This window comes from Labrus bergylta, chromosome 12 (genome assembly GCF_963930695.1).
Source record: "Labrus bergylta chromosome 12, fLabBer1.1, whole genome shotgun sequence".
NCBI lineage: Eukaryota > Metazoa > Chordata > Actinopteri > Labriformes > Labridae > Labrus > Labrus bergylta.
This window is the reverse complement of record NC_089206.1, coordinates 22,763,942-22,781,420: the sequence shown is the minus strand read 5'-3', so window position 1 is coordinate 22,781,420 and position 17,479 is coordinate 22,763,942. Positions and strand designations below refer to the sequence as shown.

General features: G+C 43.8%; 1 protein-coding gene across 2 annotated transcripts in view; it reads left to right on the top strand.

Annotated features, from left to right (window-relative positions):
- Positions 1 to 17,479, top strand: part of plxna1a (plexin A1a) — a 259,997-nt gene that overhangs the window by 174,671 nt on the left and 67,847 nt on the right. For both annotated transcript variants that reach the window (XM_065961309.1, XM_065961310.1), the window contains exons 10-11: positions 810 to 1,010; positions 13,011 to 13,107. In XM_065961309.1, the coding sequence (XP_065817381.1) occupies positions 810 to 1,010; positions 13,011 to 13,107 (298 nt within the window). The remainder of the gene's footprint in view (positions 1 to 809; positions 1,011 to 13,010; positions 13,108 to 17,479) is intronic.

Below are 17,479 nucleotides of genomic sequence, written 5' to 3'. Positions count from 1 at the left end.
AACAGCTGTAAGGCTCCACCAATTAAAATGCAGTAAAAAATCATTGTATCAGCCAAGTTTTTTTTTTTTTATTGATTGAAGAGCAGCGAGAATTTGCTGAATTGAGGCGCTGACCCCTCAGACATCTCTCTCTCTAATCCAATACACTGTAGCTGTTAAACAGTACAACACTGAAGCATTAGCACTGTCCGCGTTCCTAAGAGACGCCGCCTCAGGCTCTTAATTCTGTCCACGCTGAAAGAATTAGAATATCCTTTTGGTGCATTCATTTAGGCAAAAAAAAAAAAAAAAAAACGTCGTTAATATCCGTAACAGCCTCATTAATACTGTGAAGGGTTTGATTCCGAAATGGCTTGTGCTCATTTTGACAAGCGACTGCCACAATTAATATTCAGTGGTTTCGTAAATAGGACGAGAGTTGATCCTCGAGAGTGTTGATAATTTCTGAGTGGAGGTTTTAGGCTGCCTCATTCTTCAAGCACAGTCTCCATTGAGAACAAAGGAGACTGAAATGCATCCTCAATCGTGTGCTTTATTTGGAGGGAGGCTCTGGGGAGCAAAAAGGATTCATAGGCAGCTGTTGACATACAGGACATATTTAAAGTTGTCAATCTGGATAAATAGTATTTGTATTGTATTCTTTTTTTGTTTTCCTGTCAATGAAGAAAATGTGATTTCCCCCTATTGTTCTCTCAAAAGGGCATTGTGTCCACAAAGATCAGCATCCCACTGAGTCATCCTACTTTCTTTTTCCAGTCACGTCTTTTACATTTTACTTTATTCTTATTTTTCCTCATCTTTCTCTCCAGGAGTGTCCTCAGATCCTGCCCTCCACCCAGATCTACATCCCGGCTGGCGTCATGAGGCCGATCACCCTGCTGGCCCAGAATCTGCCGCAGCCTCAGTCCGGCCAGAGGAACTACGAGTGCATCTTCCACATCCAGGGCAACACACACAGCGTCCCGGCTCTGAGGTTCAACAGCACCAGCATACAGTGTCAGAAGACCACGGTAAGACGAGGGAGAAAACACGTTCATGTGCAGACAACACAATGCTAGGAATGTGAAAATACATTCAACGAATTATCACAGCGGCCATTTTGCTTCTGGTGTATTACAAAGACAAAAGTGTAGGCCACTAGGGCGTCTTCAACAAAGAAGTATAAACCAGGCTTTAATGTTCTTTATAGAGGGCTTGGTTATCAACTGACTACCATCTCAGCCAATCCTAATCTCCTAGCTCTGACCAACCCTGGCTGTTTAATCTGCAGGCATGAGCTCTGTTCAGGACAGCCATACCGCTTTAATCACCAGCTGCAGTGTGAAACAGAAATACCAGCCGTGATGGATCGGCAGAGACTTGAAGTTAAGGTGTACAGCCACAGGGACTCGCTGACTCGAAGCCACTCTCTCTTCATTCCACTCCTCGTTCCTGCCTTTTTAGCCCTCAGTCAAACTGTCACCGCTAATGGGGAGCGACCATTTCAGCAATGTTAATTTTCCTCGGCTCCAATCAGGGCATGAGGCAGAGGGGGAGGCGTTTTAAACGACACCAATTATGACTTACTTAACGAGACATATGATTAACATGGGAGCTGCACACATCAGCGCTCAGTCACGGTGATTGTTCCAATAGTGAGCCTGTGATGTTAAAAGGCAGCCTGTGTGTGTGTGTGTGTGCGTGCAGCTCTGGCAGCTTCACCGAGCGCCTTTTCTTCAGCCTGTCACACACTCGTCAGGGGCTCCGGGGTCATTTAGTCGGCCTGCCCTATTACCGCTGGGACCCGGGAACACATCGCTGATTTGCAGCCACTTGCTGTTTTTTGAGCTCGGCTCAGTCACTCCCCATTCTCCTCTGCAAAGGGAAAGAATGAGCGTCGGCTATGTGATCCTGGAAGTCGTTCTGCCTCTGATGTAGGATGGTGACACGAAAAATAGTTCAGGGGCACATTACTCAAGTTGACTTCCAGATCGTAATGATGGCTCCCATGGTTCTTTTGTGTTTCAGAAAGGTAATTTCCCCATATTTAGTCACTTGTGTCTCTATAATCGCTTCATGCAAAAAATAATATTCTTTTCTATTTGACTCTTTTTTTTTTTTTTTTTTTGGGGATTGTTATTTCAGGCTTTTGTCAGATTTGTCCTCGGAGACCTGAGAACTTGAAAGCCTGTTGAAAAGAGAGTGAGCTGCCAAAACATTAATTGCTGTGCACCAAGTTGAATGTGTGAATAATTTGGACAAAGTCAGAAGCAAAATTCTTCTACAGAAGAATCTGGAGCCTGACTGATACATCGGTTTGCCTGCATTCACAGCCGGCACAGCTCTATTACAAATATATCAGTAGTCCCTCTTTGAAACTATGAGTTCTGGGTGTGCAGATCAATAAATGATTGTCTTAAGTTAAGTGTAAACTGACCTTAGGCGCATGAAATACACATTTAGATCACATCACTGACACATGTGTCCAGTGCCACATTTTTAGGACCACATTATCTCTTATCAGGGCAAAGCTTGTGCCTGATTTAATGTTTTATCTACTCTGATTTGATCTTTCCTTCCTTTGTCTTGTAAAAAGTATTTTGCCTTTATTACTTTTTATTTAATTCCCAGCATGTGCAAACCCAGCGTATGCATTAGAGCTTTATCTGAACAATATATGGGACAAGCCCTGCCCTGTATTGATCCAGTCAGGGACAGTGCATTTTAATTTTCCATACCGAATGCTCCTGTGCAGACAGGAGAAGTGGGAGAGGCGGTGCCTGGATGCGAATGAGAGATGTGACCCACAAGCAGTTCATGGTAGTAAACAAAATGCAGCAGAGTGAGCGTACAGACATTCAATAGAGGAGATGATGGTATACAGCTCTGCTGATGTATCTGGGAGGGGGGTTACTGTTAACAGAGACTCCAGTCTGTGGAGTTCATACACTCTCTGATAAAACAGGGAGCTGTAGAGGAACATTAGGCTTTGGACAAAGCATCTTCTGTCCATATTTACAGCTCTTTCTCTCTGTATTTGTTAATAGTCTGCATTTTCTCCAGATACACTTTTTAAGATTTTGGTTGAACTTGTCTTTAGGTCCTGACAGAGATTAATAACTCATGTTCTCTGAAAAAGAAACAAAGAAATACCTGTCATCTGTATCAGTTTGTAAACCTGTAAGAAGTTCAACCAATGTCTGCCACGAGGTACCAATCTGATGAACCAATCACACGCCTCCCTGTCTCCCTGCGCCCACGCCTCCCTGTCTCTACCTCTTGCGTGCACTAGCCCACACTCAAAGTGCTTTACTTACCTCTGAATGAGACATGAGACGACGTAGTTTCTACACAATGCAAGAGATGAGCTCAGGTCCACTTCTGGAGCAACGGCGCTCGTGCATGTAAGTGAGGGGGCGTGGCTTTAGAGGGAGCACAGAGGGGAGGGGTTGTAGATGGTGCAGGGAATGCTACTTTCAAAATCATGCTAGTTATTGAAAATTAACAACCCTGCCTTTCAATATGTTCGCTTGTGATTTGATAACCTAGGATTGCATGTTATAATACCAGGCGTAAAAAAGCTGTATGTTTGACGACATGTTTCAATCCAACATTTATTTTAAAGGAACATATGATAGTTTCATGTCATAGTTCACCCAGCAGAGTCTTCTCAGACTTCACAACACCGTCTGCAGCACTTATATGATAGCAGAAAATCAGAGCTGAGCAGACAGTGGTCATCGGATGACGAGGTTTTAAAATGTTGTTTGATACATTCACACACATTCATTCCTTCACCAGTACTACTGCTGAGCGCTGCTGAGGATAGAGGACAGACACCTTTCTCAGCAAATCTGAGTTACTGGCAAACTGAATGGATGCACACACACACACACACACACACACACACACACACACACGTATCAACTTCCTCATTTATTTGGCAAAACATTGATGCATATTTTTGCAAGCGCCAGGAGGAAAAGTAGTAAATACAGCCTAAACACAAGTTTAAAGCTGCTGATGAAACCAGCCATGAGGGGATTTTAACTGTTTGTGTGTGTGTGTATCCGGGCCTCAGTGTGGTATTATGTGTGTGTGTGTGTGTGTGTAAGCTTCAGTCTTTCCAACCCCCCGCCTCTCTCCTCGTCAGGTGGGACTGTGATAGGATCCAATTAAGGGAGCTGTAGATAAAATGATGATGAATTGCAGCGGTGTTGTAGGCTGACAGACACAAACACACACAAAAGGCTCTGAAACCAGAGAAAAAACAGTGAGCAGAAAAAAGACAAAGAGAGAGAGCCAAAGAGTAGGTGAGGGAATTAAGGGAAAGACAATGACGATGCAACCGAGAGAGTGAGATAGAGGCAGAAGAAGAAAGAGAGAGAGAGAGAGAATAAAGAAAGACAGAGGAGAGAGAGAGACTAAGCTCAGCAGGCCGGCTGAGGGGAAACAAACAAATGAGGGAGAAGCAGATGGAGGAGACGGTGTATTTGGAATATAAAAGATGAGAAAGTGATGCTGAAAGGAAAGAAAATCATGATCTGTGCAGAAGTGAAAGTGCTGAGATTAACCAGAACTACAGAGGGTGGAAGGACGGTCGGGGTAATAGAGACTGGTCACACAGTTTCTTCCAGCCATGCAGCGTTGGTTTTCTGTTCAGCAGCAAGGTTAGCAAGTTAGTTATGCAATCTTGGTTTCACCTTCTATGACCTGTTGGAAACATCTGCTTGCAGTACAGGAAAGCAAACAAGGCCCCCAAATTCAACACCTAAGATGCCTTTAAAGAAGGTTTTGAGTGATGTGGGGTTTGTCATGCTGTGTGGTAGATTTATGGCTCTTGTTTGTATTATTGCAAGACTAGAGTTACATTCCCAAATGTGAAGGATCAGTGTTTGGAGGAGGGGGGGGCCTACAGTACAGTACAAGAGAGTAAATGGAGATATTTAATCATTCTTTTATGACATTGTTGTCTTGAAAAATCGGCTTCCCACAATTCAAAAATTTGAATTCCTATGTGCAGTGAGAGTGACCCAGTTGCGTGCCTCAAAGCGCACAACGATGCGTTGAATAAAAGGGTAAAACTGCGAGAGTTGCACAGTTGGATGATCGTTCATATTCTCTGCGGCTTTGTGGCTACTAACATCCTTTGCACATTTTTTTAAATGGATGTTAACCAGTTTTTGACGCTCAGTAACATGACAAGTGCAGCTTTAGGAGGCTGAGACTTTTAAACAAATGGGTATTTGGGTAATGGGTATTATTATGGGTTTAAATTACCCTACTTACCCTGCACTTTTCAGATACCTATATAGAGAAGAGAAAAAGTGAATTAAAAGGTTCAGCGCACACAGATCCATGTGTGATTGAGAACCTGTGTACTTGTGACTATTGTGTTCAGTATTCTCAGTGGGGGGATTGTGTGTACATGTATCACAGCTGGCTGCGCCCGGGACAGTAGAGTGTAATAAATCACAGAGAAAATTAGCCAGCAGTCGATGTACAGTCATCCGTTCCATCTTACTGTCTTCTTTGTGCATTATTTAGCTGCCGCGCAAACACTGAAACATTGAACTTGCATACTCAAATACACCAGGGAGCCAAAGTATGCATGGACGCACACCAGGATGTTCAAAGGGAAACACACTCTGGTGAGCACATGCACAAACACACACACACACACACACACACACACACACACACACAGCCTGCATCCAAGTTGCATGGAGACACACTGGTTTGTTCATGAAAAACACACACATACACATACACACCCTTATTCCTCCCCAGGGGTTTGGAAGCCCAAACATGGAGCAGACATATGGAGATTCTCCACATGATCTTCTTCCTAATCATGTGGAGCTGACGGAGACTGTAGCATCAGCAGCAACCGGCAACCTGCTTTACATGATTTATTACACTGACACATATAGGCTATCAAACACTGTGTGTGTGTGTGTGAGTGTTTGAACTTACCACTGTCCATACATCTGGAACTGATAAGCACAGCATATTTTAGGAAGATGAAAGATGACATGTTTTTTGTGTTTACAAATTGGTCTAGACTTCACTGCAGTCTAGACTTTTTTCTTACTTTTACAAAAAATGTCATGTAGCTCAAATACAGTACAACATGCGAACAGACACACACACACTGCCTCCGACATTATTGCGTCATGCTAGCTAGCTAACTGGGTAAATGCTAGCTAGCTTTCTGTACGTTGAGAGCAAAGACTGCTTAAGTGATTTAAACCTCCATTGTTACTAATGGCCAACAGGGGGCGACTCCAAAGTTTGCAAAGTTGCAAACAAGATGGAGAGACAAAGAGAAAAGTAACTAAGGCTGGCTACACACTAGATGATTTTGGGCCTGAATAATCCTTCTCTGAAACCCCAATCATCAGGGAGAGTGGACCTATTCAAGGCCTGACACAACTGATTATTAGTCCAAATAATTCTCAAGTGTGTTGTGTCAATACGATTATTTTACTGCTTCTGATCGAGTCAAAACCTCCCTGTTCCCTTTCAGTCGATTCACTCGGTACAACACATAGTAGTATAGTATGGGATATCACACCCCTGCATGGCGTCCCATACTATATGTGTTGTACCCCCCCCCCCCCCCCCCCCCCCCGGGAACAGACGTTATAGTCACAACACTTCTATATTGTGTGGCAGATCTGGCGGCCTCTGACAGAATACCTGCAGCAGCCAATGAGAGCGAGCAGACCAGTAATCGTCACCAACCGGATGTTGTGTACTTTCACAGCTCACAAACACGGCAGCGAACATAAACACAACCGAGCCCGAGCTGAGTATTAAAGAAGAGCAGCTTGTGGAATTATTGCAACAACACAGGCGCTTTTATAAAGTCTCATGCGAGACATAGATGTTGATCGCTCTCCTTATATTTGTTTTTTCTTCTGAAGTGAAGTTTGATCATTCAAGTTTCTGTGAGATCTCGTGTGTCTGTTGACCGGTCTCATGGTCTGCCTGAATTGTCTAGTTTGTGCGATCGGAGGATTATGATGATCAAAATCGGTTGAACTGTCCTTATGTCTGTGGTTTCCCATGTGCAATTACAAAAAACCAAAAAAAGTCTCAGTTAAAGTTTTAAGAGCCATTTTTTACATTAATGGAAGAAAAGTATATTTGTTTTTTTTTCATTTAGGATTTAAAAAAAAAAAATCAAATTGTAATGAAAAACAAACACAGCAAACACCATGTCTTAAACAGTGTGTGTGTGTGTGTGTGTGTGTGTGTGTGTGTGTGTGTGTGTGTGTGTGTGTGTGTGTGTGTGTGTGTGTGTGTGTGTGTGTGTGTGTGTGTGTGTGTGTGTGTGTGTGTGTGTGTGTGTGTGTGTGTGTGTGTGTGTGTGTGTGTGTGTGCTCACAGTATATTTTTACACTCTTTCAGGTATCCTTCAACATGACTAATTACATGAGGGTGACCTGCTCATGGGCGCGCACACATATGCACACGCTGCTCCGCTTTCCAGCCGTACCCCTCCTCTACCTGCCAGCTGCTCTGTTTTGTTAACATCGGCACTTTTCAGTACCTCAAGCACACACACACACACACACACACACACAACCCCGGCCATATCTATTCATACAATCCATGGAGACATGCAGTCCACGGAGACGATTCATGTAGCGGGAGAATAAACGAGTGCAGGAGCAGATAACGAATGAACCCGAGCCAGCCTGGTATGTTACTGTAATGAGGCCAGGGACGGCTTTGTGCTCACCTTGTAGTTTTTACACCTCCTCCCCTCCCTCTCCTTTTTTTTCTCCTTTTGTCACCTCTCCTCCCTCTCCCTCCCTTGCACCCTTCTCATTCCTTATTTCCTTCAGTACTTCACTTCTCCCTTGTTTACGCCATTTCCATTTTCTTCTACCAGCTCTCCTCATCTCCTTCTTCACCCTCCATATCTGTCCTCGTTTGCCTCCTAATCTCTCCTCCTCTTCTCTTAATTCCTTACCTCTTACTTCCCCTTTATCTCCTCTATAGCAGCCTTCCACTTGCATGCACCCACCTTTCCCCGACTGTGTCCCCCATCCCTTCCTTCTCCTCCTCTCCTCTCCTCACCCATACTCCCCCCCCTCTCTTCCCCAGGGGGCCCTACACTATGAGCTGGCTCAGGTAGATTAATTACATGCAGTGACATGGAGGAGCTGGCCAGAGGCTTCAGTAATGAGTCTGATTACTCATCTCCAGCAGCTCCGGGCGCTCAGGGGAGAAAGTCAGGACGGCAGTCCAGCAGAGAGGCCGCTCAGCAGGGGTGGGGTGGGGGGGGGGGGGGGGGGGGCGGTGACTTCTACCGACAGGGTTCAACCACAGTTTTTTTAGCAGCTCTGGTGTGACTGAGTTGGGATGAAAGCTAAAAACAAAATCAGTGACATGCTGGTGATCAATATCTGTTCAAACTGATAGTTGCCTCTCAGACGTACCTGACCACATGTGAACCCTTCTTTCCAAACAAGCTGTAGGTCAGCAGGTTGAAAATATAAATACCTAATCACCAGTAGACCAGAGGAATGACTAGTATGGAGGAAATCCTCCAAGGAGGCCAAAGAGGGAATCCAGAGGGTGATGGCTGGGAGACAAAAATATAATTGAATGCAGAAAATGTGGAAAATAGAAGCATGGATAATAAATCACAGACACAACAGACTGCCAAGATATTTTTTAAACATAGTTTAAGTAAATGATTCTGTTTTCAGCCTGTGAGTAAAAAACAAAATAATGGATTACAGATTTCTTTATTCTCTTTAATGGTAACTCCAACGCTTTACCTTTGCTTTATTTTATTTTTTAAGATTTATTTTGGGCTTTTCGTGCCTTTAATGCAGATATAGGACAGTGGATAGAGCCGGAAACCAGGGAGAGAAAGCGGGGAATGACATGCGGAAAGGGGCCACGGGTGGAAGCGAACCCGGGCCTACCGCTCGAGACGAGAGTCTCAATACATGGGACGCGCGCACTAACCACTGCGCCACCAGCGCGCCCTGAACCTACAGTTTTTACTTTGGAAACAGAAACTTTGTCTTTTCCCTTCATATTTAACATTTCTTTGCTTTTCTCTCTGCATGTGCAGCACTTTGTAAGTTAGTTTCTAAAAGTGCTGTGAATCCTATTATTATTGTTATTGGTATTATTATATTAGGAAATGCATGCTCATTAGCTACAGTTAGATTAGATCCCACTGCAGGTCAGGATAGAGGTTGAACGGTGTCTGTGTCCTTTCTGTTTCCTTCTGGAGCTCCAGAGATGCAGGAAGTTCAGCTCGGGGTAATCATATTAAACACATGCATTCACACAGATGACCTCCACATCATCTAGAGTGCTACAGCATGCTGACGAGTTGTTTGCAGATTTTATCTTGGATTGTCATTTTGGCCATCAGTATTTCAAACATAAATGGCATGGCTCGGGCATCTGATGAGGATCAGGGAGTCTCCTGGTCACCTTTCTCTGGAGGTCTTCCTGGTACATCCAACCTGGGAGGAGACCAATGAGTAGACCCAGAGCTCGCTGGAGGGATTATTGGTGCATTCATGTGGTGTCGGACACATATGAAAAATGAGTTTTTGAGTTGTAAAACGCACATGAACACCTGCTAAAGTCGGAACAACAACTCGGAAACTCAGAAAAGAAATAGGTGCTCGATTTCCCAACTTGACGTCAGAATCGTTTTATTAATTCACGTATTGCAAATCAACTTTTTGCTTAAATATAACTTGTAACAGAGACATTCACACATCATCTTCGTAGCATCCATGCTTTTTGAACAACAACTTCCCAACTCGGGAACTTGGACCAACCAAGCAGCACATGAATGCAGCATGCATATCCTATATGGCCTGGGAGCGCCTCGGGGAACCCCCAGGAGGAGCTTGAAACCGTTGCAGGGGAGATGAACATCTGGGGAAACTTGACCCAGCCCCTTGATAAGTGGAAGATAATGGATTGATGGATTGATATTGCAAAACTAGACTCGCATAGAGGAAGTTTCCTAGAAAAGTAGGTGAAAATTGTCCATTTAACTTAACTCCTAAGTCGTGTCAATGCGCCTGCAATATAAAGTCATGGTCACCACTTTAACTCCTCAATCTCATTTAATAAGAATTTCAAAGTTCAGAGGTGAGAGTAGAGTAATAAGTAGTGACTGACACCGCCGGTGTGATACTTTATTAAAGTGTCAGCTCATCAGAATGCTGTCCTGATGTGACTTCATTAAGTTTTTAAAGAAGATTTAATCCAAGACTGTGAGCCCGGTCGCTCCACCACTAATCCTAAAGAGTGTTGATGATGTACTCGCACATTTGGTAGAATAATTATAATGATGATGATGGAGCTATAAGCACCCATTTCTCTTACTAAAAAGCCTCATATAGAGCCTCATTGTGTGGCTGTGGACTCTTCATCTTGCTCATTTACGTATCTATTTTCTCGCATCGTTTCTCATTCCTTTGCAGATGCTTTGTGACACCTGTGGTTTATTCTTTATCCACATGAGCTTCCCCAAAGTTGTCCCTTTGGTCGACACAAAATCAAAACATTAAAGAGATGAAATGGTGAATCAGTTCTTGTGATTCAGTTCATCTTGTGGTCTCTTAAATCTTTCTTCGGCTGCTTCGCTTGATTCATTTTCATTCCCCTGTCTTTAATTATATGTGTTAAAATCTGTAAAGTGTCCCAAAGTGTCGCCCTGGTGGTCACTTAGGCAGAGGGTGCTGCTCGGTTTGACTGGGTGGCACGGGGGCCGCGGTGTCACCGTGTGGTTAGTGTCGGCCTTTTAAAACCATGTGACAGTATGAATAAAGCATGATGCGGCGGGCAGCAGGGTGGGAAGGGACTGACAAGGGAACAAGCTTAGCCAGTGTTTTGGTGACGGCAGACAAGTTCAGACCCTTAAAGTTTAATGGGGGCCACACCGCAGAGAGAGGAGGAGTGTGTGTGTGTGTGTGTGTGTGTGTGTGTGTGTGTGTTGGTCCTGTGGTTTCTCTGTGGCTAATGCTGCCACACGCTGGCCTTTAAGCAGTGGGATGTAGCAGTGATGCTAATAAATTCAACAGCCTTCCTTGTGTGTTTGTGATGGGATCAGGGTCACACTGAACTATATAGTGGGAAGAAAAACAGACCAATCAGGCGCTCCTTTGTGGCGTCAGAGTGTTTTGGTTGAGTCCCTCCGCTCTGGGGATGCTGACCTCCCAGAATCCTGTGGTTAGGTGGGTCTGTGTTCCTCTCTGTTTTCTGAAATGTCTCTATAGACATCCAGACTTACCACACTCCTCCTTCTGTGGCTCCGTACAATGTCTCCTTTTTCCTCTTTCACGCCTGTTTGGTTGTTTTTCTTCCTTTTTGTCCCTTTAGCTGATCTCCCTGAAGACTTTAAACCTTCCCCAGCACAAAATAACACCAAGTTTTTTTCTTAATCTGAAAACTTTTCCACTGTAATTTCTTGAGAAGTCCTTAAAGCAACCCTCCTAAAATATTGATTGTGCAGTGATGAATATTTGTTTTGTATTTTCCATATCATCTTCATAAAGAAAAGTTTAAACTGAACCCTCTCCCAGCTTTTCCTTGCCAGTACATATTGTTTATGCTGACTGTGTCTTCACTGCCAAAATACTTCAATTCAAAACTGGCAACCAAAGCATGGTTACGTTTTCATGTCTACATTTAGTCCTCAATCTACCGAACATGCAGACCCCAGAGGTGTACTTCCAGTTAGATCATCAGTCAGTTTTTTCATGACTTTGTGAATCAATTTGTTCCAGTTTGAGCTTAAAAGATTGTTTTTCTTTTAAATTATTTCAAAGAGAAATGTCCTTTTTGCCCGTGTAGCTATTTTTATAACTTCAGCTACTTATCAAGCTCATATTTGAAGTTAAATATTTAGTTTTTTGCAATGAGCAATTTGAGTTCCACTCTATCAAGAGTTTTGGACACTCTGTCAGTCATTTTAGAGAAAAGAGACAAAGATTTCCACATATTGGAGCACCTGTGGCATAGTGGTTAGTGCGTGCGCTCCATGTACGGAGGCTGTAGTCCTCCAAGTGAGCGGCTAGTGCTCCAAAAATGGTTAAATCTGTGACCTGTGTGTTACTGACTGAAATGTGATTTTCACAAAAAAAGAAGCCAAAAAGATGAAGCAGATATTCTTATGATCCGGCATATTGTGTATTATTTTTGACTATCTGTGTTTTGGGAACAGGAAGTTCACAGCTTTTAATTTGGACTTCATCTACCTTCAGGACAAAATCAACAAGTTACAGCATTCTGTGTTCACAGTGTGATATATTCAATCTTTGAGGCATGGCTGGGAATCAGAAAAGGGTTTGGAAAAAGTGCTCTGAGATCAAGAGTGTGTAACTGTGAGTGTGTGTGTGTCTCAGGCCCCATTGGCCACATGGGATGGTCGAGCCCCGTCTATCAAATCCAGTGTGTCAGGGAGCAAATTGGAAATGCCAATTTCACTTTACACTGCTCCGTATCTTATCTCTCCCTCACCCTCATCCCACCACTTAGCTCATGCCTAAATGAATAAGGTCCTCTCGCACATCTACCACTGTCTGATTTCAGCTTGCCCTCACCTCTCTGACCACCTCCCCTCCTCCTCCTCCTCCTCCTCCTCCATTTCTTATTCTCTTCCCTTCCTCTTCATCCTTTCCTCGATTTCCCTCTCGTCACCTGTCTCGTCCTCTCTCCCTTCCCGTCTTGCCTCATCTCCTCTCCTTCCCTTCCCATTCTTGTCTCCATTCTTCCACGACCATTCAGCTGGAACCCATCTGTTATTTCTCTGCGTGTATTTATGAAATATGTCTGTTTTGGTAAATATGGATTTATGCGTGTGTGAATGCTCGGGCTGTATCGGCGTCTGCAGCGAACAGGCCCGGGCGAATCACTATGCAAATTAAACAATATCTCATGCAATATCCCAAATTTGCATCGACTCCATTATAAATCAACTTTTTCTCACACTCTCCATTTTTTTTTTTTTTTGTGTGTGTGCCTGTTTTCAGTACGACTACGAGGGCGGTGACATCAGCGACCTGCCAGTCGACCTCTCCGTGGTGTGGAATGGAAACTTCGTCATAGACAACCCGTTTGACATTCAAGGTAGAACATTTTCTCTTCTTTGTGTTGTGTTCTCTATTCCTGACTCTCATTTTTGGTCAGGTATCGTTGCTTGTCACACTTTCTTTTCTTTTTTTTTAATCAGTCCTGCTTGTTTATCTGCCTGTAATGATTTTCTGTGAACGCCGCGTGCTGCTTTTTTCCCCTTCATAAGAAATGTGTAATTTTTTTTTTTTTTTTTTGACAGCCATCAGGGAGAGAAGGTGAAAGTGTACAATCCATTTAGAAAAAAAAACATTATTCTTGTCTGAGGTATGAAAAGAGGGTGCGGAAGGGAGTGATTGATGGACAGCGATGATAACAAACAAACATCCAACACAGAAATTAATAGGGATGGATGTTAGAGAGGAGGATAAACAAATGGCTAAACCATGACAGGTTTGATAAATGCAGCATGTAATGGGGGGGGGGGGGACGGGGGGCTGGTGAGAATAAAGGGATTGATAAAGAAAAACAGAAACTGACATGGAGGGACGGCATTTATTATTTTTAATCCCTATGTGTGCATGAAGTGGAAAACAATTACCAATTCTAAATTCTTTATCAAGTGTAATACATTGGGTGGCGGAGGCTAATGATTTTAGACGTCCCATTACACAAGATAATAAAAGTCTTGCTCTCAAGTGTGTCACGCAGTCTTTTTTCCTCCACATTTGCATGTTCAGACTCAGATTAACTAACCCTCCCTACTCTTCTCTCCTCCCAAGTTTTTTTTTTTTTTATATTCCATTCACTCTCCTTCCTTTATACGGCCACACGTGCACATTTTCATCTCCCTTCCCTTTGTGTTCCATCTGACCTCATTTTGATAAATGGCAGGCACGCGGTTCATTTTGCAGATTGCTTGAAAATTAGTTGCTTTTCGGTCGTGACCTGATTATTCCGCCCGTGTTATTTTGTTTAAAATATGCTCCTGCAGGTTTTGTGTCCTTTTGCGCTGAAAGCAGCAGCGTAACAAACTTGTGCAGGACCCCAGTGCAAATCCGTTTTTTTTTTAAGCCCTCCCCCTTACCATTAACAGATGTGCACGCTCATTTATACTAACATGCCATTTATACAACACGGACACACACAACTATCCCAGAAAATACCACAACAGACGATGTATGTCACCATGCAGAAAAACTTTCTAAGCTGTCCGTTTCTACTAACAGAGCGCTGACGGGCACTTATTTACCATCAGTAATAATATAACATCAACTGGCAGTAGCTATTGGCCGTGCAAAGTATGTGGGCCCCGATGCATTGCACTGGTTCCACTGTAGTTACTTCTCCATCAACTGAAAGATAGATTTGAGATGGATGAAACATCCAGAGTTTAGCTTGTGCAGAGAAGTGTTGTTGCTGCAGTTGCAAGACAGAAAATCAAATATCTGTGCATTCAAATAGGACGTGGCCCTGTAGCATAAACGGTTCAAAGTTGAGATGGCAAATTCCGAATTTTGGTACAAAAGTGGCACCGGTGGCCTAGTGGTCTGATCGCGCACCATGTACAAATTCAGCTTTTGTCCTCAAAGCAGGCGGCCCGGGTACAAGTCAGAACTGTGGCTCCTTTCCTGCACGTCATCCCGACTCTCTCTGACCAAATTCTTACTCTACACTGTCCTATCAGTGAAAGGCATAAAGGCCCAAATATAACTCAACCTCTGTCACCACTATGCATGATAGAGCTGCTGAAAGTCATGGTTGATACACAGCGTTTCAGTCTGTCAAAGTTCTACAATTCACTTAGCAGACGCTTTTATCCAAAGCAACGTACATCAGAGAGTAAGTACAACACAAGCAAGGATTTAGAATAAAGGGAACAATGTCAGTAAGAGCAAACGATCAGCTTTGAGTCTGATTGGACACACAGGTGCTGACAGGAAGTGACCAGAGGCAAAGCACAACATTGAGGGCAGTTCTTGAGAGCTCTAATCAGTATAGAAACCATCTTATAAGTCATCGTTATCAAACAAAAACCATCGTCATTACCATCATCATCATCAACAATATGGAGACCATCATCATTAAGTTAGTAGATATTCATGAAAGAGCTTGGTCTTTAGCTTTTTCTTAAAGGTGCAGAGGGACTCTAGACCTGGATGAGAGCGTTAAAGTGTGGAAGAGACGTTTTTGTCGCTGTTCTGTAAGCGAGCAGCAGTTTTAAATTTGATGCGAGCAGTTGAGTCATCTTGGCTTTGGTTTCCTTTTACTTAGCTTGTTGATGTTTGATACTTTACAACGTTTAGATCAAAGTATCAGTGCAGTCTTAGGACTAGGTGTTACCTGCATTATAACCTGAGATGATGAGAGTGGGGATGATCGTGCCTGCTGAGGGTTTCCAGGGTCCCTAATGGGGATGGGTACTTAAGGCAGGGGGGATAAAGGGAGGCAGCAACATCACTGTGGTCATCAGGTGGGCACCATCCTTCCTAGGTGTTTCCATGACATGCCCACAACACCTCTCTGCAACGTCTGGCGTCCCAGGTGTGCCCCCCCCCCCCCCCCCTTTGCTTCACCAACCTATACTCACCCTGATGCTACGGCTGCGGTCGTGAGGCCTAGGTAGTACCTCTCCTCCTGAGACAGAGCGAAAGGCTAGCCTGTTTGAAATCAAATATGAAGTGGGACCAAAAGACAGATGAGAGGACTGCTCATAGTTGAGTTTAAAAAAAGAAGAGTTTAGGGACACTCTCTCCCCCCCCACCTTAAATCTTTCATATTAAAGGAAATGTAAAAATATCTAAACAGGACGTTTTCATCCAGCTAACTCTGGAAACAGGCCTCAGGGATCTGTGCCACAGTCAGCCCGTTGCATGTGACAGCAGTGGCGTTTCCCTCTGAGAGTTTGAAAGTGTGAAATCCAATGATGTGTGTGTGTGTGTGTGTGTGTGTGTGTGTGTGTGTGTGTGTGTGTGTGTGTGTGTGTGTGTGTGTGTGTGTGTGTGTGTGTGTGTGTGTGTGTGTGTGTGTGTGTGTGTGTGTGTGTGTGTGTGTGTGTGTGTGTGTGTGTGTGTGTGTGTGTGTGTGTGTGTGTGTGTGTGGACTTGACAAGTACATTCCCCTACAGTTGTTATGCGTAAGCAGAGCTGGCTACTTGAATGTGCAGGTTGCACAGAATGTATGCAGGAAGCTTCAAATGAACCAGTCCGGATGTTCATCCCAATAAGCCAAAGATATGCCAGGGCCAGGTTATGGATGAGTAATCGGTATGAATCACAAACAGCATCACAGATAAACGTTATTGTCCTAAAGCTTCACACAAAACCTGATGGGATTACGAGCCCAATGCAATGCTTAGCGGTAAACTCCTTTAAAACCTGCATTATTAAACCGTCCTCACTCACACAAATCTCATAAAGACCTTCTCCTCCTTTTTCTCCACCTTTTCTTCTCCCCGTCCTCTATTAATCCCCCCACTGCTTCATCCTTTTCTGTCCTTTTTCTCTCGGATTTCGGAGCCGTATTATTATCCGTCTGAGGCAGAGCCGCTCGGCCCTGGCCCGGCTCTCGCCCCGGTGTAAAGTGGAGATGTTAATGTTAATTAAATCATTCATTTGGTTCAGATTAATTAGCGTCGTGCTACTTTTTAAGCCGAGCCGTGGCTAATCAGATTAGGCCGAGCGGATGGCCGAGGCGGGCAGATGGATGCGAGAGAAGCTGGCTTTGAAGTCCAGCCGCCGTCTGTCTGCAGCAGAGGAGGAAGAGGAGGAGGAGGAGGAGGAAGAGGAGATTCCTCCGAGCTCTGCTCTGCGCTGCTTTTTTTTCTCTCTGTTTTTCCACTTTAGCTCATTTCCAATCTGTTTAACTGGTGTGACAGCACACAAACCTGCCTGCAGGTAAGGACACTGTAGCATCAGTGACAGATAATTATGATAGAGTTTAATACAAGACAAACAGTAACAAAATAAAAAACAAAACAAAAAAAAAAAAAACACTTGTTCCCATCCCCTCTCGTTTGCATGTGTCTCCTTTATTTGTCTCTGCAAAATCTTTTTTTCTTCCCGCTCGTTTTATCTCAACCTCTCTCACTCCGCCTCGCTCTGTTCTCTAATTCCGTTGTCCTCTCGGGGGCCTCACCATCTTTAAATTCATAACAATTCTTGTTGCTGTTTTGTTAACAAGCGCGGCTAAAATTTATACCCCTCCCCTCCCCTCCCGTCCCCCTCCTCCCTGCTCCCTTTCATCTCCCTCCTCTCGCTCCGCTCAGGTTTTTGAGGCTTGATTATTTATTTATCCATGTCTTAATTCATTTTTTTTTTTTACTTTTAATGACTTTTTCCACTCTGCAGAGTTTCTGGATTTTTATTTTTTTTTACACATCCAATTATCAATCCCCTATTGGCGTTCGAAGACATTACCTGTCGAATTA